This window comes from Glandiceps talaboti, chromosome 20, assembly GCF_964340395.1.
Source record: "Glandiceps talaboti chromosome 20, keGlaTala1.1, whole genome shotgun sequence".
In the NCBI taxonomy this organism is placed as follows: Eukaryota; Metazoa; Hemichordata; class Enteropneusta; family Spengelidae; genus Glandiceps; species Glandiceps talaboti.
In genome coordinates this window covers 15,616,090-15,638,275 of record NC_135568.1, presented here as the reverse complement: position 1 = coordinate 15,638,275, position 22,186 = coordinate 15,616,090, and the positions used below count along the sequence as shown (strand labels likewise).

At 35.4% G+C, this 22,186-nt stretch overlaps 1 protein-coding gene across 1 annotated transcript in view; it reads left to right on the top strand.

Annotated features, from left to right (window-relative positions):
- The window catches only part of LOC144450606 (oxysterol-binding protein-related protein 3-like), an 82,991-nt gene that overhangs the window by 30,617 nt on the left and 30,188 nt on the right, over nucleotides 1-22,186 (top strand). The window contains exon 2 of the mRNA XM_078141250.1: nucleotides 3,797-3,992. Coding sequence (XP_077997376.1) covers nucleotides 3,816-3,992 — 177 coding nt within the window. The 5' untranslated portion in view covers nucleotides 3,797-3,815. The remainder of the gene's footprint in view (nucleotides 1-3,796; nucleotides 3,993-22,186) is intronic.

Here is a 22,186-nt window from a genome sequence, read left to right as displayed (position 1 = left end):
ACTTATAAAGTCTCTACCAAGTTAAACTTACAGATTAATTATTGTTAGCATTGTTGTTTAGTCACTCAACATGAGTGTACCCAATGATAAGTCTTTAATTCTACTGGTACCCTGTCTGTACCTTAACTGTTGAAAACTGAGTGAAATAGTGTGCACAGTCATCAAGGTAAAACAACTATATTTTGTATTTTGTAATGATTTTAGAAACCCCACAGTCATGTGTGGGCTAAGGTTCTAGTCAAGAATTATACATGTACATGTACAAAACAATCACGGTGTGTACTTATGATTATACCATCACTGTTGTCTGCACATGTAAACGAATAGAATATCAGCCAACAAGTTACTGTGCCTGTGCATAGAACTCTTTGATGTTGTTGGATGATGTTGAGAGTGTCATGTAATGCCACCTGTCAAGATCATTGATAGATTGATGAGTTTAAAGCTTAAAGTACATGTATGGGTTTACAGTACTAACTATAAGTATAAAGTACAATGTAGCTAAGAGACTTGGCTAGCCAGCTTGACTATGTTGTTCACCAAAAATACAAATGTACCTGTATTTTTAGACTGTCGACAGTCACTCGCGTCTTTTTTCCGACATTTTATCTAAACTCCGATCCGGCGCAACACTAGTATAATCGCAAACTGATACCTTCGGCGTCTCGATATGTTGACTCGCTTGATTGAACTATGACCTAAATGTCAAATAGTCTACAATAACCAGATTTAAACTGAATGCCTTCCGTAAGGCATAAGGGTATAGTCTTGGAATTTCATGATTTATGCAAGAAATTTAGCTCTATATCTGTGATTCGTCAAGTCCCAATGAAAGTTAGTTGTCAAAAATGTTGTTGAAATGCACGCCACGCCTCCTATTCTCAGCACAGGAAAGCTTGCCATCCTCGACTTCACTCGGCTTTTGTGATCCCCTACATACCCGGGATATGGCATGTGCTTGTTTACACATTCCTTTAATCACTATCCCAGTCTAGTCAATCCCATTGCTCTAGGCGTTAAATATGGTTTAACCCCCATGGTGAGCAAAGTGCAAACGGCACATGTCAGTAGTAATCCGTCACAAATTGACAGGCTGTCGTCATCATTCTCATGTTTCTGGGATCTAGGACTGATATGTAAATGTCCAACCAGGACTCCACCTCCAGTCTGTTTAAACTAAAATCACATGGAGATGCAACAACGTCATCATGTTTATATGAACACCGTAGGGGGAGCACAGTATCTGTGCTTGAGCAGTGGGGTTGACCAGACTGGGATAGTGATGAAGTACACACATACACATAATATGGTCCCTGTCAGGAATGAGACTAAAAATGTATGGGATGAGAATACACTGTCAAGATCATCCAATTTGTTAAAAAATACATTGTACTAAGCTATATGGATATACATAAAAATTGACTCTCTCTGTTATTCCTAAAATAGAATTAGTGCGAGCTCAAATTGTATCATCAAAACTAAAAAAGTAAGGAAAAAGAATCATCATAAAACTTTATCCCAAGGCACATGAACTCTATGCCGTTCGTAGACCTCTTTATCCATGGTACAGGCAGGCTTCATGGCGTCTTGTTGTCTGTTGATCTTTAAAACTCACAATTCACCTTTCAGATATCAAAATGTTGCATATACATGTAGTCTGTATGACTGACCTTCTGTAAAGGGTGAAGGTTGTTCATAAGTTTCAACTGAAGCTATCCTATCCCATGGGTATATATTTGTAGTAGGTTGAACTGTGTAATGATTGACATTTAGAAATGGTTATGTTATTATCTGGTGATAATCTACGTCAGTTACATTATAGCAATGTTTATTTATAGCCCTTTAAAAGCAAAATATTTATATTCTCAGTACAACCCATAACACCAAAGTAAAGTGTTTTCTGTAAGTACACATGTACCACAATCGTTTATAACATCCATACAACCCATAACACCAAAGTAAAGCATTTTCTGTATACATGTACACCACAATCATTAATAGCATCCATATCATGTGTAAAAGTATATACTGTTTTATTTACTAATTGACCACATTAGAAAGGCCACATGCTCTAGGCTTGTAAATAAACCAATTGAAACAGTATACTTTCACATTCCATATGAATGCTATAAACGAGTGTAGCACTAGCAGGTAGAGAAAGTGTTTTACTTCAGTGTATTAGCAAATGAAACTGTACTTTTACACTTGATATGAATGCTATATAATAAATGAGTATAGCACATAGAGGAGGTACTTTACTTTCTCTAAATAGTGTTACTCATTGTACCATGACTATACTATATATGTGCATCATAGGTCTGACTCTCAAAATTAACTTCTCCATGCTTGGTAGTCAGATTGAGGCAAGTCTGTGTTTTTGTTTACGTTGGAGAACACTGGTAACAAGATATGAAAAATCAAATGGTATAATTTCCCATAAATTATACATGTACCATAAGTTTGTTTTGTACATTGAGTGGGATCCAGGTAGATTTTATATTTACTTAACAAAAACATTGCAAGTGAAAGTTTGCAACACAACACAACATGACATGACGCAGCACAGCACATCACAGCATGACATAACACAAGATAACACAAGACAACACAACATGATACAACACAACACAATACAACACAACAACACAACACAACACAACACAACACAACACAACACAACACAACACAACACAGAACAACACAACACAACACAATACAACACAGCATGATGCAACACAACACAACACAGCACAGCACAGCACAGCACATCACAGCATGACATGAACAAGACAACACAACATGATACAACACAACACAACACAACGCAACACAACACAACACAACACAGTACATAGTACAACACAACACAACACAACACAACACAACACATAACAGAACAACACAACACAAGACAACACAAGACAACACATGTTATAGTTTAAAAACATAAAATTCATTTTGAAAAATATGTAATTGATACATATTTCCACTTTTACCTACACAATTTTATCTACATGTGCATGTATGTAATATTTACATTTGTTATCAGAAACATTTTGTTAGATAAGGAAGTGACTCAATATCACAAGGCAGACAAATAAATCAATGTATAAAGATATGACATGTCAAGGGGGTTTTGCTGACGGCAGTAAATGCTGTACACATGTTGCTACCTACCAGAATTACCCAGCCACTTTACAGGGTCCGCAAACAACATTATTAAAAAAGCTATGAAGAGTTAGTGTATCTTGTTTCCTCATTTTCGTAACAAGGTTCTTGTAGTAGAATATTTACATGTATTCTTATACTGAATTTGAAACTACTGTTTCTACCTCCAGAGGGCAGTATTTAATGATTGGACAACAGATATGGCATGATGCTAGCTACATGTACATGTACTGTTCTTTGTAGTTAAAACACAGCATGAATGATTGACAGTTTTGAGACAATCAAAGTTATATTTATAAGTGTGTACATGTATGTTGGTAGATTCATAGATTAAATGATAATTCTGACTTTAGGCCTATCTGTCCTCTACTGACAGCTCTGTGCTAACTTAGTCATGAGGTTCCTGTGTACTACAGTCTCTGTATAGTGAAAGTTCAATATTGTTTTCCTTATAATCATAATAAAAGGGTTGGTTTTTCGGACAGTTTGTCTAGACGACTTTCAAACATTCGTACAGTTGATGATGATAACAGATGATACAAATACCACCTGTACAGTCTTACTAAGTAAAGTGACTATCAAAATATGAATGGTTGATCTGACCACTTGTTGTCTTCTTTCCTTACAGATTGTAAATATTGAATGAAATGAGTGCTAATGGAGAACAATTCAAAATAGTATTAGCTAAACCCCCTAGGCCTAGCAATAATAACAAATATGAAAGACCAACAAGTATGTACTTGGAGAAGAATATACAGGAGAAGAGAGCAATACTACAGACATCAAAGGAACTCAGGAAGAGTGCATCCCTACCAGAATTTGAAGTAAGTGTTTACTGTAGAATAGTCATGTATAGTTCAGAACATTTCTCCTATTGCCAGGGGGTTGTACCAGTGGCCAGCTCAGGTAGGGGTGTGTGACCAGTGATGGAAACCCCAGGCCCCATTTTAGACCCATTTTGACCAAAAATCAATACTTCATGTTAGACCATTACAGGTTTTTAAAAGATGAAAGTGTAGACCTGAATACATTTTCCTTACGAGGTAACATTTTTAGGCAATTAATGGCAGTTATGATTTGTATTAAAGAACAATGAACCACATTTTAGACCGAGCAAAATCAAAAATAATGCAAAGTGGACCCCATTTTAGACTTGAAAAAAAAACAGACCCCATTTTGGACCAAAGGGCTAGAAAAGGCACTTCAAAGTGTGGCCCATATACATATACACTCAAAGGGAGTACAATGTAGTCCTCCCCCCCTCCCCCTCCCCCCACCTTCTGTTGCAATTAATCAACTTACCTGATTAGACTATATTTGCATATTATTCATAAATCGACAAGGCAAGAATTCTTTGTTCTCATGATAGATGTGACCACCCTCTTGCTGATAATACCAAATTATGCAATGTATTACAAACACTAGCTACTTTTTATTTGCCAACCCATTCTTAAATACAATGATCAAATGCATCCACCAATGAATGGGGAGGAGGGTGGGTACTGCATCTGGTAAGTAGATTGATCTTACAGGAAAATGTTTCCTTTTGGTCAAACTCTTATTTCATTTGACAAGCAACACAATAATGGATTCCTTGTGTATGTGAATTTTAATACACAAATCTCATGAAATGTCTTCAGTTCTTAAGGATTTGACAATGAAACAGCATTGTAGAAATGTAACACTACATATATACATGTATGTGGAGTCATATTCAGATGGTTAGAGTGGCTGACTTGGAATCTTCAAATTGTGGGTTTGGAAATACATGTTTAGTGAGTGGCTGAAATTGGGCTTCTTTCTATTACAGCCTGCAATGTTAATGTTTGTGTGTACACAACCCTAACAATGGATATTGACTTGAGAAAAGCAAATGACTGTAATTGTAAAAAAGTAATGAAAGAGTTTAATGTACATGTGTATACAACAAAACAATCAGTGTTACTTTGGTAAAATCAGCCTGAGTTCTCTATATTGTTAGCAAGTCTTATTCGTAAGTTGTTCCCCATCAAAAGTATTTTTTACAATGTATACATTTGTAGAAATCTATCAGTTTTACCATTCCTGAGTCTCAGTGCTCGGCAAGGAAAACAATGATGTGATAGTGATCATGATGAGTCTCTGTGGGCTTACATGTAGTTATCTGCGTAAACTGTAAGAATAGATACAAATGTATGTGTCATGTCGCTCTGCCCTCGTAGTGAAAGGGGTTGGCCGATAAGTGAGGGCGCCCCCACATGGCATACCTTACAAAGCCCAGTATCTACATTTGTAAATATAGGGCCATTTCATACATTCACTAATTTCTTCTAGTATTATATATTTAACCTCGTTTTACTTGCTCTGGAATCATATTTTTTAGTAATTCTGAGTTCACTTTGTCAAGTCTACATCATGCTATTCATATAACGCAATGTGTAATAACAGCGCTGCTGAGGAAGATTTAGTTGAAATATACTACAGAGTTTGGAACTACTGCAAAATACGGCAAATTTGTTTTCAAAATGATCTTTTAACTTTCAAGTACTTGTAATGGTGAGGCGAGTGTTGAATAGTCTGAATGTCAACGTGGTCTTTAATTACCGGTAAACCACTGTGTGGTAAAACACTGAGTGGAGGTGTAAATCGTAACAATACCATATATGAACTAGACTAAATGATGATATTTATAGATTACGTATTAACCTTCACATTACATTTATAGTATTAGTATTAAGAAGCTCTTTACATATTAGGTTTGACACAAAAAAACTGAATTCAAATTCATAATGAAAGAAAGGATTGAGAGTTCAGAACTGGATTATAAATTGTATGGAAAATGTGTCCATTCCTTACAATTACTTTACTTTTATGAATGGTGATTGTGTTCAATAATCGTGTGAAAAGGTTACAAGTCACGAACAATGCTGTCAATCAGTATGCCCTCTAAATGAGAGCAACATTTTATTGTTGTGAGTCAAAATGAGAAAAACTGGCATTTCTTGTGAGTCATCGTATATACATTTATATAGTAAGAATAGGGGAACACCACATTTTGGTGCATCACTAGAAATTGTGTGCATCAGTGGCATGTCAAATTGGCTTAGAGGGAGGGTGCGCACTGCTGTGAATACAAGGGAACTTACAGCAGAAATATTGAAGGGTCACTAAAAAACTTTGCGTATCATACACATTTTTTTATTATAGTTTTTGTGTATCTGGTTTTATTACTCACCGTAATTGCATTTTTACTTTAACCATTGTACTGTAGGCCTTGTTTTATTGATTTTTAAAAAAAATTTAGTTTTTTTTTTTTTTTTTTACCGGTATGTGAACTCAAGCAATTTGACCATTTTATTTTGGTGATATTTTTGTTTTAATAATCCATGTATTATTATGTTCCCTAAGAACAATTTAGATAGATAAGAAAAAAGGCTTCCCACAGACCACTCATTACAAATATAAACAATACCATACTCCTGCCGACAAGTAGGCACTGTACATGTATGTGCACACATATGTCACCTCGGGAAACCATACAAGCAGACTCAAATGCTGGCTAGTTTCAATTTGTATATGTCAAAATCTGAGCCTGCAATGGGATGACATTAAATAGCTTCTATGTTCCAAGGACGTTGTGTGTGTGTCTGTGTATCAGTTGGGGTCGGATGGTCGATATTTCTACTGTAAAAGCTTGTAATTATACGAAGCATATGTTGTATGTGTATTGAGGTGAAATACAATAAATCCGGGATTGGTGAATGTGGCTCAGATGGCCATTGATTTTATGGAATGACGTTATGGCTCAGATGTCCATTGATTTTATAGAATTACATTATACTATAAATGTAGGTTATTGTGCTCCTGTGAATGTAGTTGTTATCAGGATTGATGGAATTTTCCTAACACATCAAGGTTGCGGGCAAGAAATTATAATCAAATAGAGTGTGTTTAGCATGGTCGTTGTATTTGTATGTTTCTCGTGACCTGACCCACTTTTCCTAAACCCATCAAAGTTGTGGGCAAGAATTTTTTTTTCAAATAGTGTATAGTGTGGTCCAAGACTGTAAGATACTGTATGTCGTGTTGAGTGCTAACTATCTTTCTTGTGACCCGATCGACATTATTATGGAATCTTACTGAAATTTGTATTTTAAAAACAGCGCCCTCTATGGCAGAATCAGAAAAGATGACAATGATACTAATGGTGAGATGGTGACACCATAAACATATCATTTATCACTGAAATAGGGGACCTTGTATAAATCAGATAGTTCATAGTACTATCCTTGTGATTTTAATAATAATGAAATAATAATACTAATTATGGTTTATTTTCATCTCAAAACGGTGACCATCAGTGGTTAAAAAATTTAATGATTAAAAATTCGGGAAAAAGACTGACAATTGATAACAAAAAAGTATAGTTTAACCGATAGTTTATCAAAACTCTTTCGTAATGCCAAAAGAGTAGAATATTTTGCGATAAATGAGGTGAAAAAAACAGCAGTGAAAGGGCCATGTTTCAATCTGGGGGGTCATCACATTATGTGTTATCTTATCAGTGGAGACATAAGCATTATCTGGTACATAGGATCATTGTGTTGTTCTTGACCAACCTAGAAAACTCATTTTCATACCTAAATTTCAATCCTATTCTGAATTAAACTATTTTTACACGTCTATAATTAAAATGGACGTTTAAAGTTGTATTTGTACTCAGTTATTGCAGGTGCATACATTGAATGATTGATATGGTATATTGATATATTAGTTGATTTGCAATGAAGGCCACAGGCCCAACGAACTAATACAACACAAAATACACAGATCAGAAAAGATGATGGAAGCACTGTATGAACTTTAGCTTCTCATTTTCAAAGAGTAATAAATGAAACATGTCAGCTCATTTAACTTTGTGACATTTTGTGAGCTTACCTGCAATATAAATTTATCATATGAAGGCTTTTCGTAAAAAGTGCTACGCATACATTAATCTGAGTCAAATCTGATGTGGTGAATATGGTTCAATTTCTTTAGTCACCTCTATTTCCTTCGTTAGACAAGTGTCATTTGTTTGTGATTCTATTGTTGTGGGAGTGATCACACTGCCTTCCCACATCTAACCCTGTATAAAAGTCCTTCTCCTTCTGTAATCATCACATCAGATTTTAATGAGATTGGTGTATACAGATTAATGTAAGTACAAATTGGTATCCGTTGGATTTGTCAATTGTCTTCAAATATACATGGGGTCATGATTGGTGGTATTTGTTTATTTGTATTCTAGAAAATAGTAGAAATTTTTGAGTGTCTACCCCTGTCCTGTCCACCCTGGTAGCCACGGAACTACTGTTTATAAAACTAAACAGGACAGTGATGATATTGAAACATAAACTTTATTGACCTTGTATATAGAACAGACATTCATACAGCCAATTTTAAAATACCATGCAGCTTTTCTGTTTGATACAACCACGCAGAAACCAATATAAGAAACTGGACATGCTACACTTTAAGATAGTAAGACTGAATGAGTACAGTTTCTTGCTACATTTTGTCTAAGTGAAATGAACTATACATTCCACCATACAGACATCATATGAACACAACACAGGAAAAGACATGTTAGGTACCCTTCATTTGATACTAAGAAAAAACATTGGTGCCCGAATGTCTGCATGGAGTTGCAATACATTTAAATGGTTTATTTCATTTAGACTAAGTGTAGCAAAAAATTACGATCTTGCTATTGAAGTGTGACAGTTTCTTGTTTGTTTCTGTGTGGTTGTATCAAACAGAAAAGCTGCATGGTTTTGTGAAATTGACTGTATAGTAACTAAGTAAGCCAGTAAAACAATATATCATTGGTTAATGTATCATGATTCGTTCAATACTAAAATATTTCTGTCATGGTGTATGGCACACTTATTTTTTATTTATTATGATTTCCCTAATGTGTTCATAAAAATGACTATTTATTCCATAGGTTTCCCATTCATTTATTATTTGAAATTGATAGTTTGTTACAAATGACCAGTGTTAAACTGACTGAACATATGTATAATATATGACTTTTAAGTTTTACAATTTCTAGAAGTGAAAATCACAAGTTAGGTGTTGGATTTGCATAATTTTTGCATAATTTGAAATAAATATATATACGTCACATTACGTGTCTGTCTGTCTGTCTGTCTGTCTGTCTGTCTGTCTGTCTGTATGTATGTATGTATGTATGTATGTATGTATGTATGTATGTATGTATGTATGGTATGTATGTACATTGTATGTATGTATGTATGTATGTATGTATGTATGTATGTATGTATGTATGTATGTATGTATGTATGTATGTATGTATGTATGTATGTATGCATGCATGGATGTATGTATGTATGGAGGTATATATGTGTTGTTGTATATATACATTGCATGGTTGTTTCTAGATATGACTGAGTTAGTGATCAGATAGCTGTGTAGTAATATAGATAGAGATTAACATTCATACAATTTTAAGACTACCATGCCATCAATAGTAAAGTCAGCATTGTAGTATCCTGTGGTCATTAATCAGATATATACTTGATATGAGGTCATATGAACAAGCTAGAGATCAGACAGTCATATATGTAATGTAGACTTCATTACTGATTCATCGCCATGTGTTATGATGCAAATCAAGTGATGCAGGCCTCTCCTCTAGTAATAGCATACATCAGTACCTGGCAGTCCCAATCTCTGACTCTGTGCTATCAGTCTGGCCCAGCTGAGGCCCGGGAGGGAAGTCTTCTGATCGTCATAGTAACAGAATGATAATCTATCCCGCAGGGAGATAGCATTGTTACATATTAGTATAATGAGATTCTGTGTAATGATTGAGTGTGTTAATTTAGCACGGACAATAGGTAACTGACTGATGGACCGACCCTCGCCCAGTACCATCATACAGTATGATAGTCTACCACATGGCTTCAAGTGTCTCTGTTTTAATCTTTTTAAGAAGTGGGGTGTAAGGCAGGGGATGGAGAGACTAACAGTGAAGACAGTGCCACAGAAGGTACAGTAATTATATGCTAAGAATGTATCAGATTGCTGTAGGTGCATAGTAATGTTTTGTGTACCGTGTAAGTTCTTGAACTGTGTATATGTGTATATGTCATATCTGTTTATCGGTGTACACTGTATTATAGCAATATTTAGTTTTCCTTCACTCGGTACCCACATGGGCTACTTGACGGGGATTTTAATGTTTGACAACGGTCATACAAAGTCTCCTTATACTAGTCATAGTCTAACCACTGATACAGCTGACTGACACCATTACTCATTGTAACGTGCACCCACATGGCTGGCTCATGTCCGATTATAATACATGATTGTATATTTGGCTAGACAATAGTTATATTGCTATGTATACATGTAGTTCTTATATGATGGTGTCCGTGGTGCACCTAATATAATGTTATAGCTAAAATGGTGTCAGCTTGGTGTTTCACTCATGGGACATTACGTTTTTGACACAAAAATAGACATATTTCAACTCTAGACTAACAATAACAGAGACACGGCAAACACAGCAGGATCCTTTGCCCAATCACATTGTACAGTGACAAGCATTGCTATTCTTTCACAGTGCAGTAAAACAGGTTTCTAATGAAAAACATTACACACAGACTCAATGATGATTTTAATGGCTGCAATTGTTTATTTTCTAACTGATAATCAACATTTCAACTTGACTACTTCTACATCCCCACTGTGTCATTGTTCCTTTTGTATTAAAAGTTGTCTGAGGGTGTGTAATAAATGTCATGTTACATGAGTGAAACACCAAACCAACATCATTTTAGCTGTAATAATTTGTGTTGTTGCATGGAGACAATAATGATATATATTTCATAATCAAGTGCATCTTTGTATGCGCAACAGTCAACTGTCTTGAGGTTTTGTCTGCATGCAGTGTATGCATATATAGCCTATAGGGCGGACTGTGATGACATTTTTTTTTTTTTTGCCGAGGACACATATTATCTTACACCTGTACCTACAGTACACTGTCGTGTGTTGCCAAGTACGGACATGTGTATGTTGTATCTATGAAGATCTATGTACAGTACATGACCTGTACATGCATATTGCTATGTGTTTATAAATACAGTATATGGTGTATCTATGTAGGCCCTACAAATGTACACAATGGTTAGTTCTAAGTATATGACTATATGTATCAAAGAAAAGCTGTCTACATACAGCTCCGTAACTTGTGTGATTGCTGTTAATAAAATGAATATAATATGAAATGTGATTAGATATATTTTTTACAGAGTACATGTCTTAGCGTTTTAGCGTATATGTACATATTTTCCACTTTTAATAGTTATTCATATCCACACTGTTTGTGTTTTAACCGAGCTACGTATAACCAAAGCGAATTCCATTGTATAATTTTATACTTATACTTATGGCAATAAAGTTAATAATAATAATAATACTACTATACTACTTGTATATGTATTATATGTATATAGTGTTTACAAATATACCAAGTCTTCTGCTAAGTGCATGTGATAATGTTGTATCTATGAAGATCTATCTATGTACAGGGCTTGAAATTAGCAGTAGTCCCATGTCCACAGACTACCAATTCTTGTCATGGGGTTACTATAATTTGTAGCTGATAACCCACTCAGGGTACCACTGATTATGCAATGATTTTAAGGATGGAAGATTTACAGGCATAAAAGTATTTTAATAACAATAACAATAACAACACACATATTTCTGATAGAGGAACTCTGTATTCAGGTCAGGAATATGGGACTATTGGTCACCATCCTTGGGCTACCACTTTCTGAAATTGGTAGCCCACTAGGACGACTAAAGGAAAAAAAAGTTGATTTTAAGCCCTGAATGCGCATGATCTATGCATGAATGTATTAAAGCCAACGATGATCAGATCATGAAGATTTGCTACATACATGTTCATGTTGTATCTATGAAGATCTATCTATGTACATGACCTACATGTATATGATTGCTGTTTGTAGGACTATGTAAGCAAACTGTGATCAGATAATGTGGATAGATTTTTTGCCCAATATACATGTATGTACCTTTGTAGGTCTGACAAATTTATTTACCCCGGCTACCTGGAAGTATTTTACTTAGTACATATACTTGTTGTGGCTATGAAGAGCTATCTACATGACCAGTGGTTTCTGTTTGCATGAATACAATACAGTGCAGGAGTAATAATCAGATACATAATCCAAGTACATGTACTTGTATAGAGGTCTTACAAATATACCTAATGTTTTGCCAAGTACAGTACCTAGAGACGTAGCTCACAGGCTTGATTCTGCCATTTCACTTCAATAAAAACAGCCAGCAGTAGTTTATGATTGCAAACATGGCAAAGTGTCTTGGCTTTGAAGTATCCATATCTGTTAAGAGATCTACATGACCTATGGTACTGCATGTATAAAGTACAGACTAGGGTCATATACTATAGGTATTTTCCCCTCATAGCAAGTACATGTACATACATGTATGTGTATAGGCATGACAAATGTACATGTATACCTCATTACATGTAGTGTTTTGCCATAAAAATGAGATATATGTGATTGCTGTCTGCAACAATATATTCTTAACAAATAAAATACATAATAATTATATGTACATGTACAGGGCATTGATTAGATCATATCTCTGTGATTAGATATCATTCCTAAGGACTAGTACTCACATAGATCTGAATGAGTTGTTGAGATGAATATAGTTTTGACATTGATTAAATTGAAATATTACACAACTGTATCTATATATTTGATGGAATCCTGTCTGGTATACCCAAGGTCAACAAATCCACTGGTCCTGGGTCCGGGACTAGCAATTATTTTGTTCGGATCACACAAATTTGACCTTGTCTGGTCTGTCGGACCGGTACCTTACTGTTAATAACTATGTTAAAAAGTCATCTGAATATACAGCTTCATAGGTAAGATTTAATGTTTCACATTAGCGGGACCTGGAACCATTAAGTCTTTCAGCAGGACCACTGGATTTTTTAAGGCACTGGTCCGGGGACCACCAGTTCACAAAATGATTTGTTCACCCCTGAATTATCCTAAAGCCAGGACTGGGGTAACTAACAGTGACACTGATTATGTGCAAGGTGTGAGCAATCTGATGTGGTGAAAGTAGCTAGATGTCTTTATTTACCTCTGTTTACATCATGTTGTGACATTTTTTTTTGTTCCTGCCACATTCCCACATCTGACCCTGTGTAATAGAAAATCTCCAGTTTGAATTTCAAGGATCTTGAAAGGTTTCTTCAACCAATCAGCATGCTTCTTTCAAAATCATTCAGAGTGACAGCGCTATGTTGTCAACGCAATCCTCCGTTTGTTTGGTTTTTTTTTCAGTGGGTGCAGCTGCCAATGTAACGATCAACCTGATTGGCTACTCAAAATCATGAGTTCAAATGAGATTTTCTATTACACAGGGTCAGATATGGGAAGGTGGTTATCACCCGGAACAAAACAAACGACACAAAATGATGGAACTAGAGGTAAATAAAGACATCTAGCCGCTTTCATCACATCCGATTTTAATCAGATTGATGTGCAAGTATTGAAATGAAGGATAAGTAGATATAAGTAAATAAATATAGATGGATTTTGTGACCTCAAAATGCCTACAACTCAAAAACATACCTACATGTATGTATGAAGAATTGAAACTAGAATGGAGTACATTACTTAGAACTCAAATACACACCTGTGAAGTATTGAAACTAGAACATAATCAAGGAAGTTTCATTTCCGAGTTGGGGACATCAGGGATTCTAGGCCAACTATAGAACAATTCATTTCCTGAAATAAAGGTAAAATAAGACAGAATGGATTCCAGGTTAACTACTGGACAATTTGTAAAAGACCTTGTGATAGGACAGAATGGATTCCAGGCTAACTGCTGGACATTTTGTAAAAGACATTGTGATAGGACAGAATGGATTCCAGGCTAACTACAGGACATTTTGTAAAATATACTGTGATAGAATGGATTCCATGCTAACTGCAGGACATTTCATTTCATATACTATTTGCAATAATTAGGAATTTCGTTGTAAGCTGTATTTGCATGACGGCGTTAAAACAAAAACAAGCTAAAATCAATATCTTTTCTGTTTTACTTATAATGCGATTTCACGTGTTTGCATGATAGGCCGACAAATGATTTTGACCATCTACATGGAAAGACCAAAGATTTAACAATTTGAAAATGATGATGGTGCACATAACGAAATGGTTTAAGCATGTAGGATAGGTACATCATTAATGGGATCATTCCTAAGGTTAAATTTATGTTTTGAATTGTTGTATTTTCGGTCATTCACACGACACTGTTCAATTTCATATCTTTCCATTTTCGCCTGTTTACACGGACTTCGTTTTGGAATGAATATGGATTGTTTTCAAAGCAAACCGCTTTCGGCAACATTTTCAAATTGTTGTTTTTTCATGTGCATTTTTGTCATCTCTGTGTAGACAGTAGGAGGTGCAAATTCAACAGAATGGTTACATTTTCATTTGAAAATCACATCATGTAAATGGGTCCTTAAAGGGCCATGTTTCAATCCTGGGTCAGGATTCTGTACCGCAAACGACAGTAAAAGTAACGGCCCAAAAAGAAATAGCATGTGTACACTACATCTGATTTTAATCAGATTGGGTTCATGAGTTAAGTTATTGATAACCAGCGTACAAAAAAAGACAGCCAATCCTTTATTTAATTACAAATCGTCTGTACTATTTGCATACAAAAGCCAAGCCTTTATTTGATGGTGGAATATTTCTGTTAGCTTCCTCAGCAGCCCACACACATCAATGTAATGTAATGAATTCAATGAAATGTTTCCTGTTCTTGAATAATTAATGCAAGCTGAAGAATAACAAAGTCTATGAGTAAGGTTTGTTTGATGAAATGCAGGTAGAATATTAATGAATACAATTTCTGTGTTGAATAATTAATCAGATCTTTGTGAATTATGTCGCCCAGAAATGATAACAGTCTTAATTAAAAAATTCTGTCGAAAGTAAAATATTTTTGAAAATTTTTTGGCTCGCTGAGTCAAAATTTGTATTCTTCTTACACATGAAGTGGAAGTCCATGAGTTCAGTTTGCATAATGAAAGTGCTAAAATATTACTGTCCCATCGTTACCAGAGTGATGACGTGAATATAATCAGCTGATTTATTTTCATGTCATGTTTTTGTCTTGTTCTTATTGTGATGGGAAGTGCTGATGGTATTCTGCTTTCAAATGCATGTCATCTATTTGTATACATGTATATATCCCATAGTACATGTACATTCTAACAGCAGTCAGTGAGTGGTACATGTAGAGCATAGCATAGCATAGCATAACACATAACAGCACAATACAGAACAGCAGCAAAGTACAATGCAGTATGTCATTGCACAGAACAGAGCAGAACAGAACAAGATATCATAGCGCAGAACATACAATACAGAACAATATGGAATAGTACAGCATAACACAGAATATACAATATGCAGAACAGCACAGCTCAGCTCAGCTCAGTACAGCATAGCATAACACAACACAGTGCAGTACAGTATAGTACAGTACAGTGCAGCTCAATACACAATAGCACACTGAGTCTTTAGTAGTTGAAATGATTGTCACCGTCATCTACATGTAGTACCCTAGATACATCACATCGCAGCATAGCACAACACAGTACAGCACGACACAGTATATCATGACACAGCACAGCACAGCACAGTGTAGCAGTTGAAATGATTGACACCTTCATCTATAGTACCCAAGATACATCACATCATAGCACAGCACAGCATAGTACGGCACAGCACAACATAGCACAGAACACTATAGCTGTTGAAATGATTGACACAGTCTTCATCTATTACCCTAGATACCGTGACCTCATTTATACCCATGTTAAGGTGAAGGATTTATAATACATTGGACAACTGATCAAAGTCTAATTTGTATATTTTTAATGAATGAAAACACTAAACAGCTGTTACATGTAAATCATCGTCAGTACTTTGACTGATATATAGACAGTTTCTTTATCCATATTAAGTTGTGCTCTGTGTTTTATTTATAAAGTGCAATATTAAAAATTTTGAAAATTTTCTGAAGTGTAAATTCAGATAAGAAACAGGTAAATACCTAACTCAAAGGTAAGACTCAATGAATGAAATTTCTACCTGACAATCCCTTGTATGGTAGAAAATTGTAAAAAAAAGCATTCTCATCATTATTCTCATTTACATGTATATGATGGCCACTTGACATGCAACAAAATATGGGCATATGTGTCTTAAAGTTTAACTTTTCTCTGCCTACTTCACTGTAACCATCCAATCTTCAGGCACGAACACCTATATTGGGGTAGTTATAAATAATACATGTATATAATATATAAAAAACTGTCAACCTAGATATTGTCATAGTTGAAAATTTTGCAATTTTACAGTCTTCGATTGTTCTCAAAGACTAATTTCTACAAATAACCAGACTGGTATATTGTGTTCATGTACAAGCAGGTATTGCACAATTTTCAGTCACTAGTTATTTCTGCTTTTTTGGTTGCCAGCCAAATAAGTGAAAATAAGTCTTATGGAAAAATGTCCATGTTGCATATTATTAGGAATGTCTTTATAGTATAGTGTACAATTTGTAATATATAGCCAGGACTGTATCCCTTATTCTCACAAACCAGAGCTGTTATTTCTTCCGCTACACTTCGAAATAAAACCAGTGGGAGGCTCGTTAAGAATGGTGAATGTAAAAACAGGCCGTGGTTTGCGACAATGGTATACATGTACATGTACATTGCACATCAGGGTATGGTAGGCTAGCATTGATTTGCCATGCATACAATTGCTGTTACATTCTGTATTATAGATTTTTGGCTATATATTATCATCAGGACTCATACATTGTACATCTCATAACTAACACTGATGATTCAGACAGAGATGATATGTCAGCCATGTACTGTGAACTTGTTATGATGCCCAAGACAGACAAAGTACATTGTATTCGTACCTTGTACATCATTCTATGTAGATCCATATAGACCATCGTTGGTGAAGGGTCTGTGGTACATCCATACATGGGATATAACTGATAATTGTATTCCAGTTATCAACACAGACCTATCCGTTCATTATCCATACCTTGTACATCATTCCATGGAATATATCTGATAGTGCTATTTATCCATTGTACATCAATCCATGGAATATATCTGATAGAACTATTTTTCCATTGTATTCCAGTTATCAACACAGACCTATCCGTTCATTATCTGTACCTTGTACATCATTCCATGGAATATATCTGATAGAACTATTGTTCCATTGTATTCCAGTTATCAACACAGACCTATCTGTTCATTATCCGTACCTTGTACATCAATCCATGCAATAGGTCTGATAGTGCTATTTACACATTGTATTCCAGTCAGACCCACATCCGTACCTTGTACATCATTCCATACATAAAATAGATCTGATAGTACTTCAAAATAAATGAAAATTCATCTGTGTTGGTAAACCATAGTATTGAATTGAACTTTTGTTCCAGACACAAACTTGAAAATTTACCAGAAATCTTTCGACTGCACACTTCAATCTTTGTCAACTTTCAGGCACCTGTGAGTCTTATAATGCCTGGAAGTTGACAAACACTTAAGTTTGCAGTTGAAAATCTCAAGGAAAATTTCAAGTTTGTGTTTGGAACAAAGTTCAATTCAATACTATCTGATAGTACTATTTATCCATTGTATTTAAGACCTATCAGGGATGTAGAAGATTTTAGAGACAGGAGGAAAAAATGTTTTGACAGATGAAATTTGGCATTTGAAGCACATTGTGATTGTTTTGTGGTCACAGGGTGGGCATGGGATGGGATTTCCCTTAGGAGGCCTCTGTTGTCACTATTTTTGCAAAATTTTTATCATTCCATGGTTCCTATTGAAGAAGGCTTTATAATAAAGGTACGGAAATTCAACATAAGTTCATTACAAGTATAAACATTTCGATAGAATTATCGATGTTTCAAAGTTTTTACCAAGTTTCAGAATTTTCTCGGCCGGAAGTTTATCACTGACACATGGTTATTTTTTTCCACCTTGCTGCTATTTTCTACATCTGTTCATTATCTGTCTGAATTCCTACATGACAAGTACACCATAGTCATCAATACCTACATATCCCTTCATTATAGTCTAAATTCCTGTGTACATGTAAACACAGAGATCAACAATTTACTGGTACTACAGTGGTAGGGTGGTACCAGCTACACTGATCTAATAGGGTCCAAAGTACATTTGAACTATATTCTGATATGTTTACTGATGTTGTTAGTTGCTAGAGTACATACAGTCTGCTCTTTGCCTAGGCAGAGGTAATGTATTGGTACAGGTAATAATACAAATAGTTGGCATGACTCTCAAAATAGGGTTTGTATATATTTATATAGTAAGTGTCATATCATTTGATATTTTTATAATTCAATAATAATCCCCCAATATTTGTCTTTGTTTAGCCAAGGAAAATACTGGTGACCCCAGGAGCCTTGTTACTATGTGTTGAAAGTTAAGGGCTGAAGTCATGATTCTTTTTCGACAATTATTGGGAAATAAATAGTACAGGTAGAAGCTTAAAAAGGTGGAATATATTGGTGGTTTGAGCATTGTGACTTTTATTTCGAGCACTGTAGAACTAATGATATAGATAGACATATGATGCTAAAAGTCAGAAACTATATCTGTTGGCTCGTTTTCTGTGATCTGATTCTCTCTCCACTGTCTGGTCAAATGGAGAAATTCTACCAAAAATGTAGTGAAATCTCCTGCTGGGGAAAGGGTGCACAGTGCATGTCAGTAGTAATCCATCACACACACACTGACAGGCAGTTGCAATTGGCTACTTCATTCAGACAGTTGTCGTTAATATTCAATTAGTTATTTAGTATGACTGTGTTTAACTATCGTGGGAATTACAAACTCCTTCGTTAGTCTGAAAGTACATGTAAGTTATATGAGGACGCTGTAATGTCATCATGATTTATTTTCTCAATGCTGCAGTAAAGCATTAAAACTGTTGCTGTCAGTTGTAAGAACTGAATGCTGTGCTAGAGAAACCCATTTGACTATACAGTGGAGAGAGAGAGATCGTAGAAAACGAACCCATATCAGATAGTTTCTAGATTGTATGATGCTATGAATGACAAGGGTATAAACCCCCTCTTCACTTGGCTTATGTATATATATAGACTCTCACATAGTCCTTGGGAGCATCACTAAAAGTGCTGTTTCTCTTTTGTATGTACGATATCTACTGCATGCGAGTGATGATGCGCATGCTGACCAGATACAATTCTTCTTCTTTTTTTGGCCTAATGAAAAATCGGGAAAAAATATGTCAGTTTTGAATGTTTTAGTCATATTTTGACTCTGAGTACCAGAAAACCTATGAAATAACCATATTTTGTGACATGGAATAACCAGGATACGAATTCTGTACTTTCTGTTTGAACACATGCAACTTGGCTTGTGTGTATGGTAAATATAGTTATTACAGCACTGTTGTTGAGATTTGTTTAATTTTTTCAAAAGTCATTTCATGATAGCTAGGTAATCACCATATTTCATAATTAGACTGTCAGAGCTTCTAATCTTTAGACGAAAGTAAAAAAAAAACGTCCTAAATAGTCCACCTTTTTGGGAATGTTTTATGGGATAGGTGATTCAGAAGGTATACATGATGTGGAGTATCGCCATGGTAATACAGATGCTGTATTTGCTAATAACCTAGACTGAATGATTAGTCATCGTGGGTGCAGCATCAACTTAAAACACCCACACCAATGAATCTTTCACATCTACAAATAACCATGTAAATTACAATTTACAAGGGTGCTAAACTGATTATAAAAAATATTACACCTACAGGTGAACCATCTCGTAGAACTTCTACCAAAGGTATAGAATGTTTACTCTTTAATCTTGTTTTTGTGTGACCTCACTTGACCTGATCTCATTTACATATGTCTAAGCAAACTAAAGATTACATGTATAGTGTGCGGCATACAAATTGAAGTTGACCATAAAAAAACCTGACTATAAAAAAACCTGACTAACTAAACCTGATTGACTGACTATTAGACTAAATCAGAGACTGTTGCCACTGCAACTAAACCTGACTGACTGACTGACTGACTTTATATACTAACCTATCTGACTGACTGACTGACTGACTGGCTGACTGGCTGAGTGACTGACTGACTGACTGACTGACTGACTGACTGGCTGACTGACTGACTGGCTGACTGACTGACTGACTGACTGGCTGAGTGACTTACCTATCTGACTGATTAACTGACTGACTTATCTGACTGACTTACTGACTGACTGATTGACTGACATAGCTATCTGACTGACTGACTGACTGACTGACTGACTGACTAACTGACTGACTAAACCAGACTGCCTGACTGAATGACTAAATCAGTGACTGACTAACTAACTAACTAAACCTGACCGACTGACTAAATCAGTGACTGACTAACTAACTAACTAACTAAACCTGACCGACTGACTAAATCAGTGACTGACTAACTTACTAACTAAACCTGACCGACTGACTAAATCAGTGACTGACTAACTTACTAACTAAACCCGACTGAAAAACTAAATGTGACCTGACTGAAGTAGATGTGTTAATATCACCTGAGAGTTAATAGTTTACAGCCACCATTGTATAATTATCACAGGGTGTAACCACAGAGAGAAATGACGTTTAGGAAGTGATGAATTACCTCGTGACAGTTTTACACAGATTACAAATGTACATTGCCTAGATTTGAACAGAGATTTATAGTTGAGTGTAGGATGATGGTTGATGGAGTGTGTTACATCTGTAGCTGGAAAGTGTGACTTGTACAAGATGAAGGAGAAATACCGAGTCTGTGTTTTAGAGGTACGTAGTCATGGCAATGATATTGTTACAGCAACACTCAATTATTAAACTACCTATGAAGTGTAAATTGTGACCCGAATGATAAGGTTTTATAAGAGGAGGTTGAATTAGAAGGGGATTAAGACCACCGGAAACAGTTTTTGTAGCGGTTGGCAGGTGAGCGCTCGTACTAACAGTATGTTATATCTGTACCTCGGTAGCTGAACATGTCATCATGCGACAAGATAAAAGATAAATACAGGGTTGTGAACGTAGCTCATCATGGCAATGATTCTGGTCAAAAATTTCTTTAATAGAGAAAATAAGTATATAAGTATCAATATGGCCCAGGACTTTGATAGAAGTTTGAATTGGAAAAGGGGCTTAACAGCACTGGGGAATTTGTAAAGTGGTTGTTGGCAGGCAGTATTGTATCCACCCCTACCTACAAGTAGGCTGAGGTATGGACTACTTGTAGTAAACTATTTACAATGTATATTATAATACCATGTGTTACCACTGCTTCACCAAATGCAGGGTTTTACACTGTGTATATACATGTACCTATTCTCACTATTCATTTGATTGTTAAAATACAAAGATTATAAAGGCGGTCACAGTTCTACTTAGTATTGAACGTTGAACTTTTGATTTGGTCCAGGTCAGCAGTCGTTATCAATTTTGGTCATTTACATTTTGATTGTTCATACTTTTTTGTACCTTTGTACATTCTTCTACTAAATTTTAGTCATCAGACTTTAAATCTGAAAGATCCAATCATTGTTTCTGACTTTATTGATAAAATTATTTACTGTATTTACTACTGAGATGTTGATATGGTGATAAAAATTTATTTCGATGTGAGATATACTATAGTGGTGGGTTTACAGTAGTGTTTTGATGTGTTTACCATCATCTCAGTAAACAGGTTCATAATGTTGGAACTTCGTGTTTACCATCATGAATTTACACAATTATAGTGGTGTGGCCGATACAATTTTTCTCTATGGTTT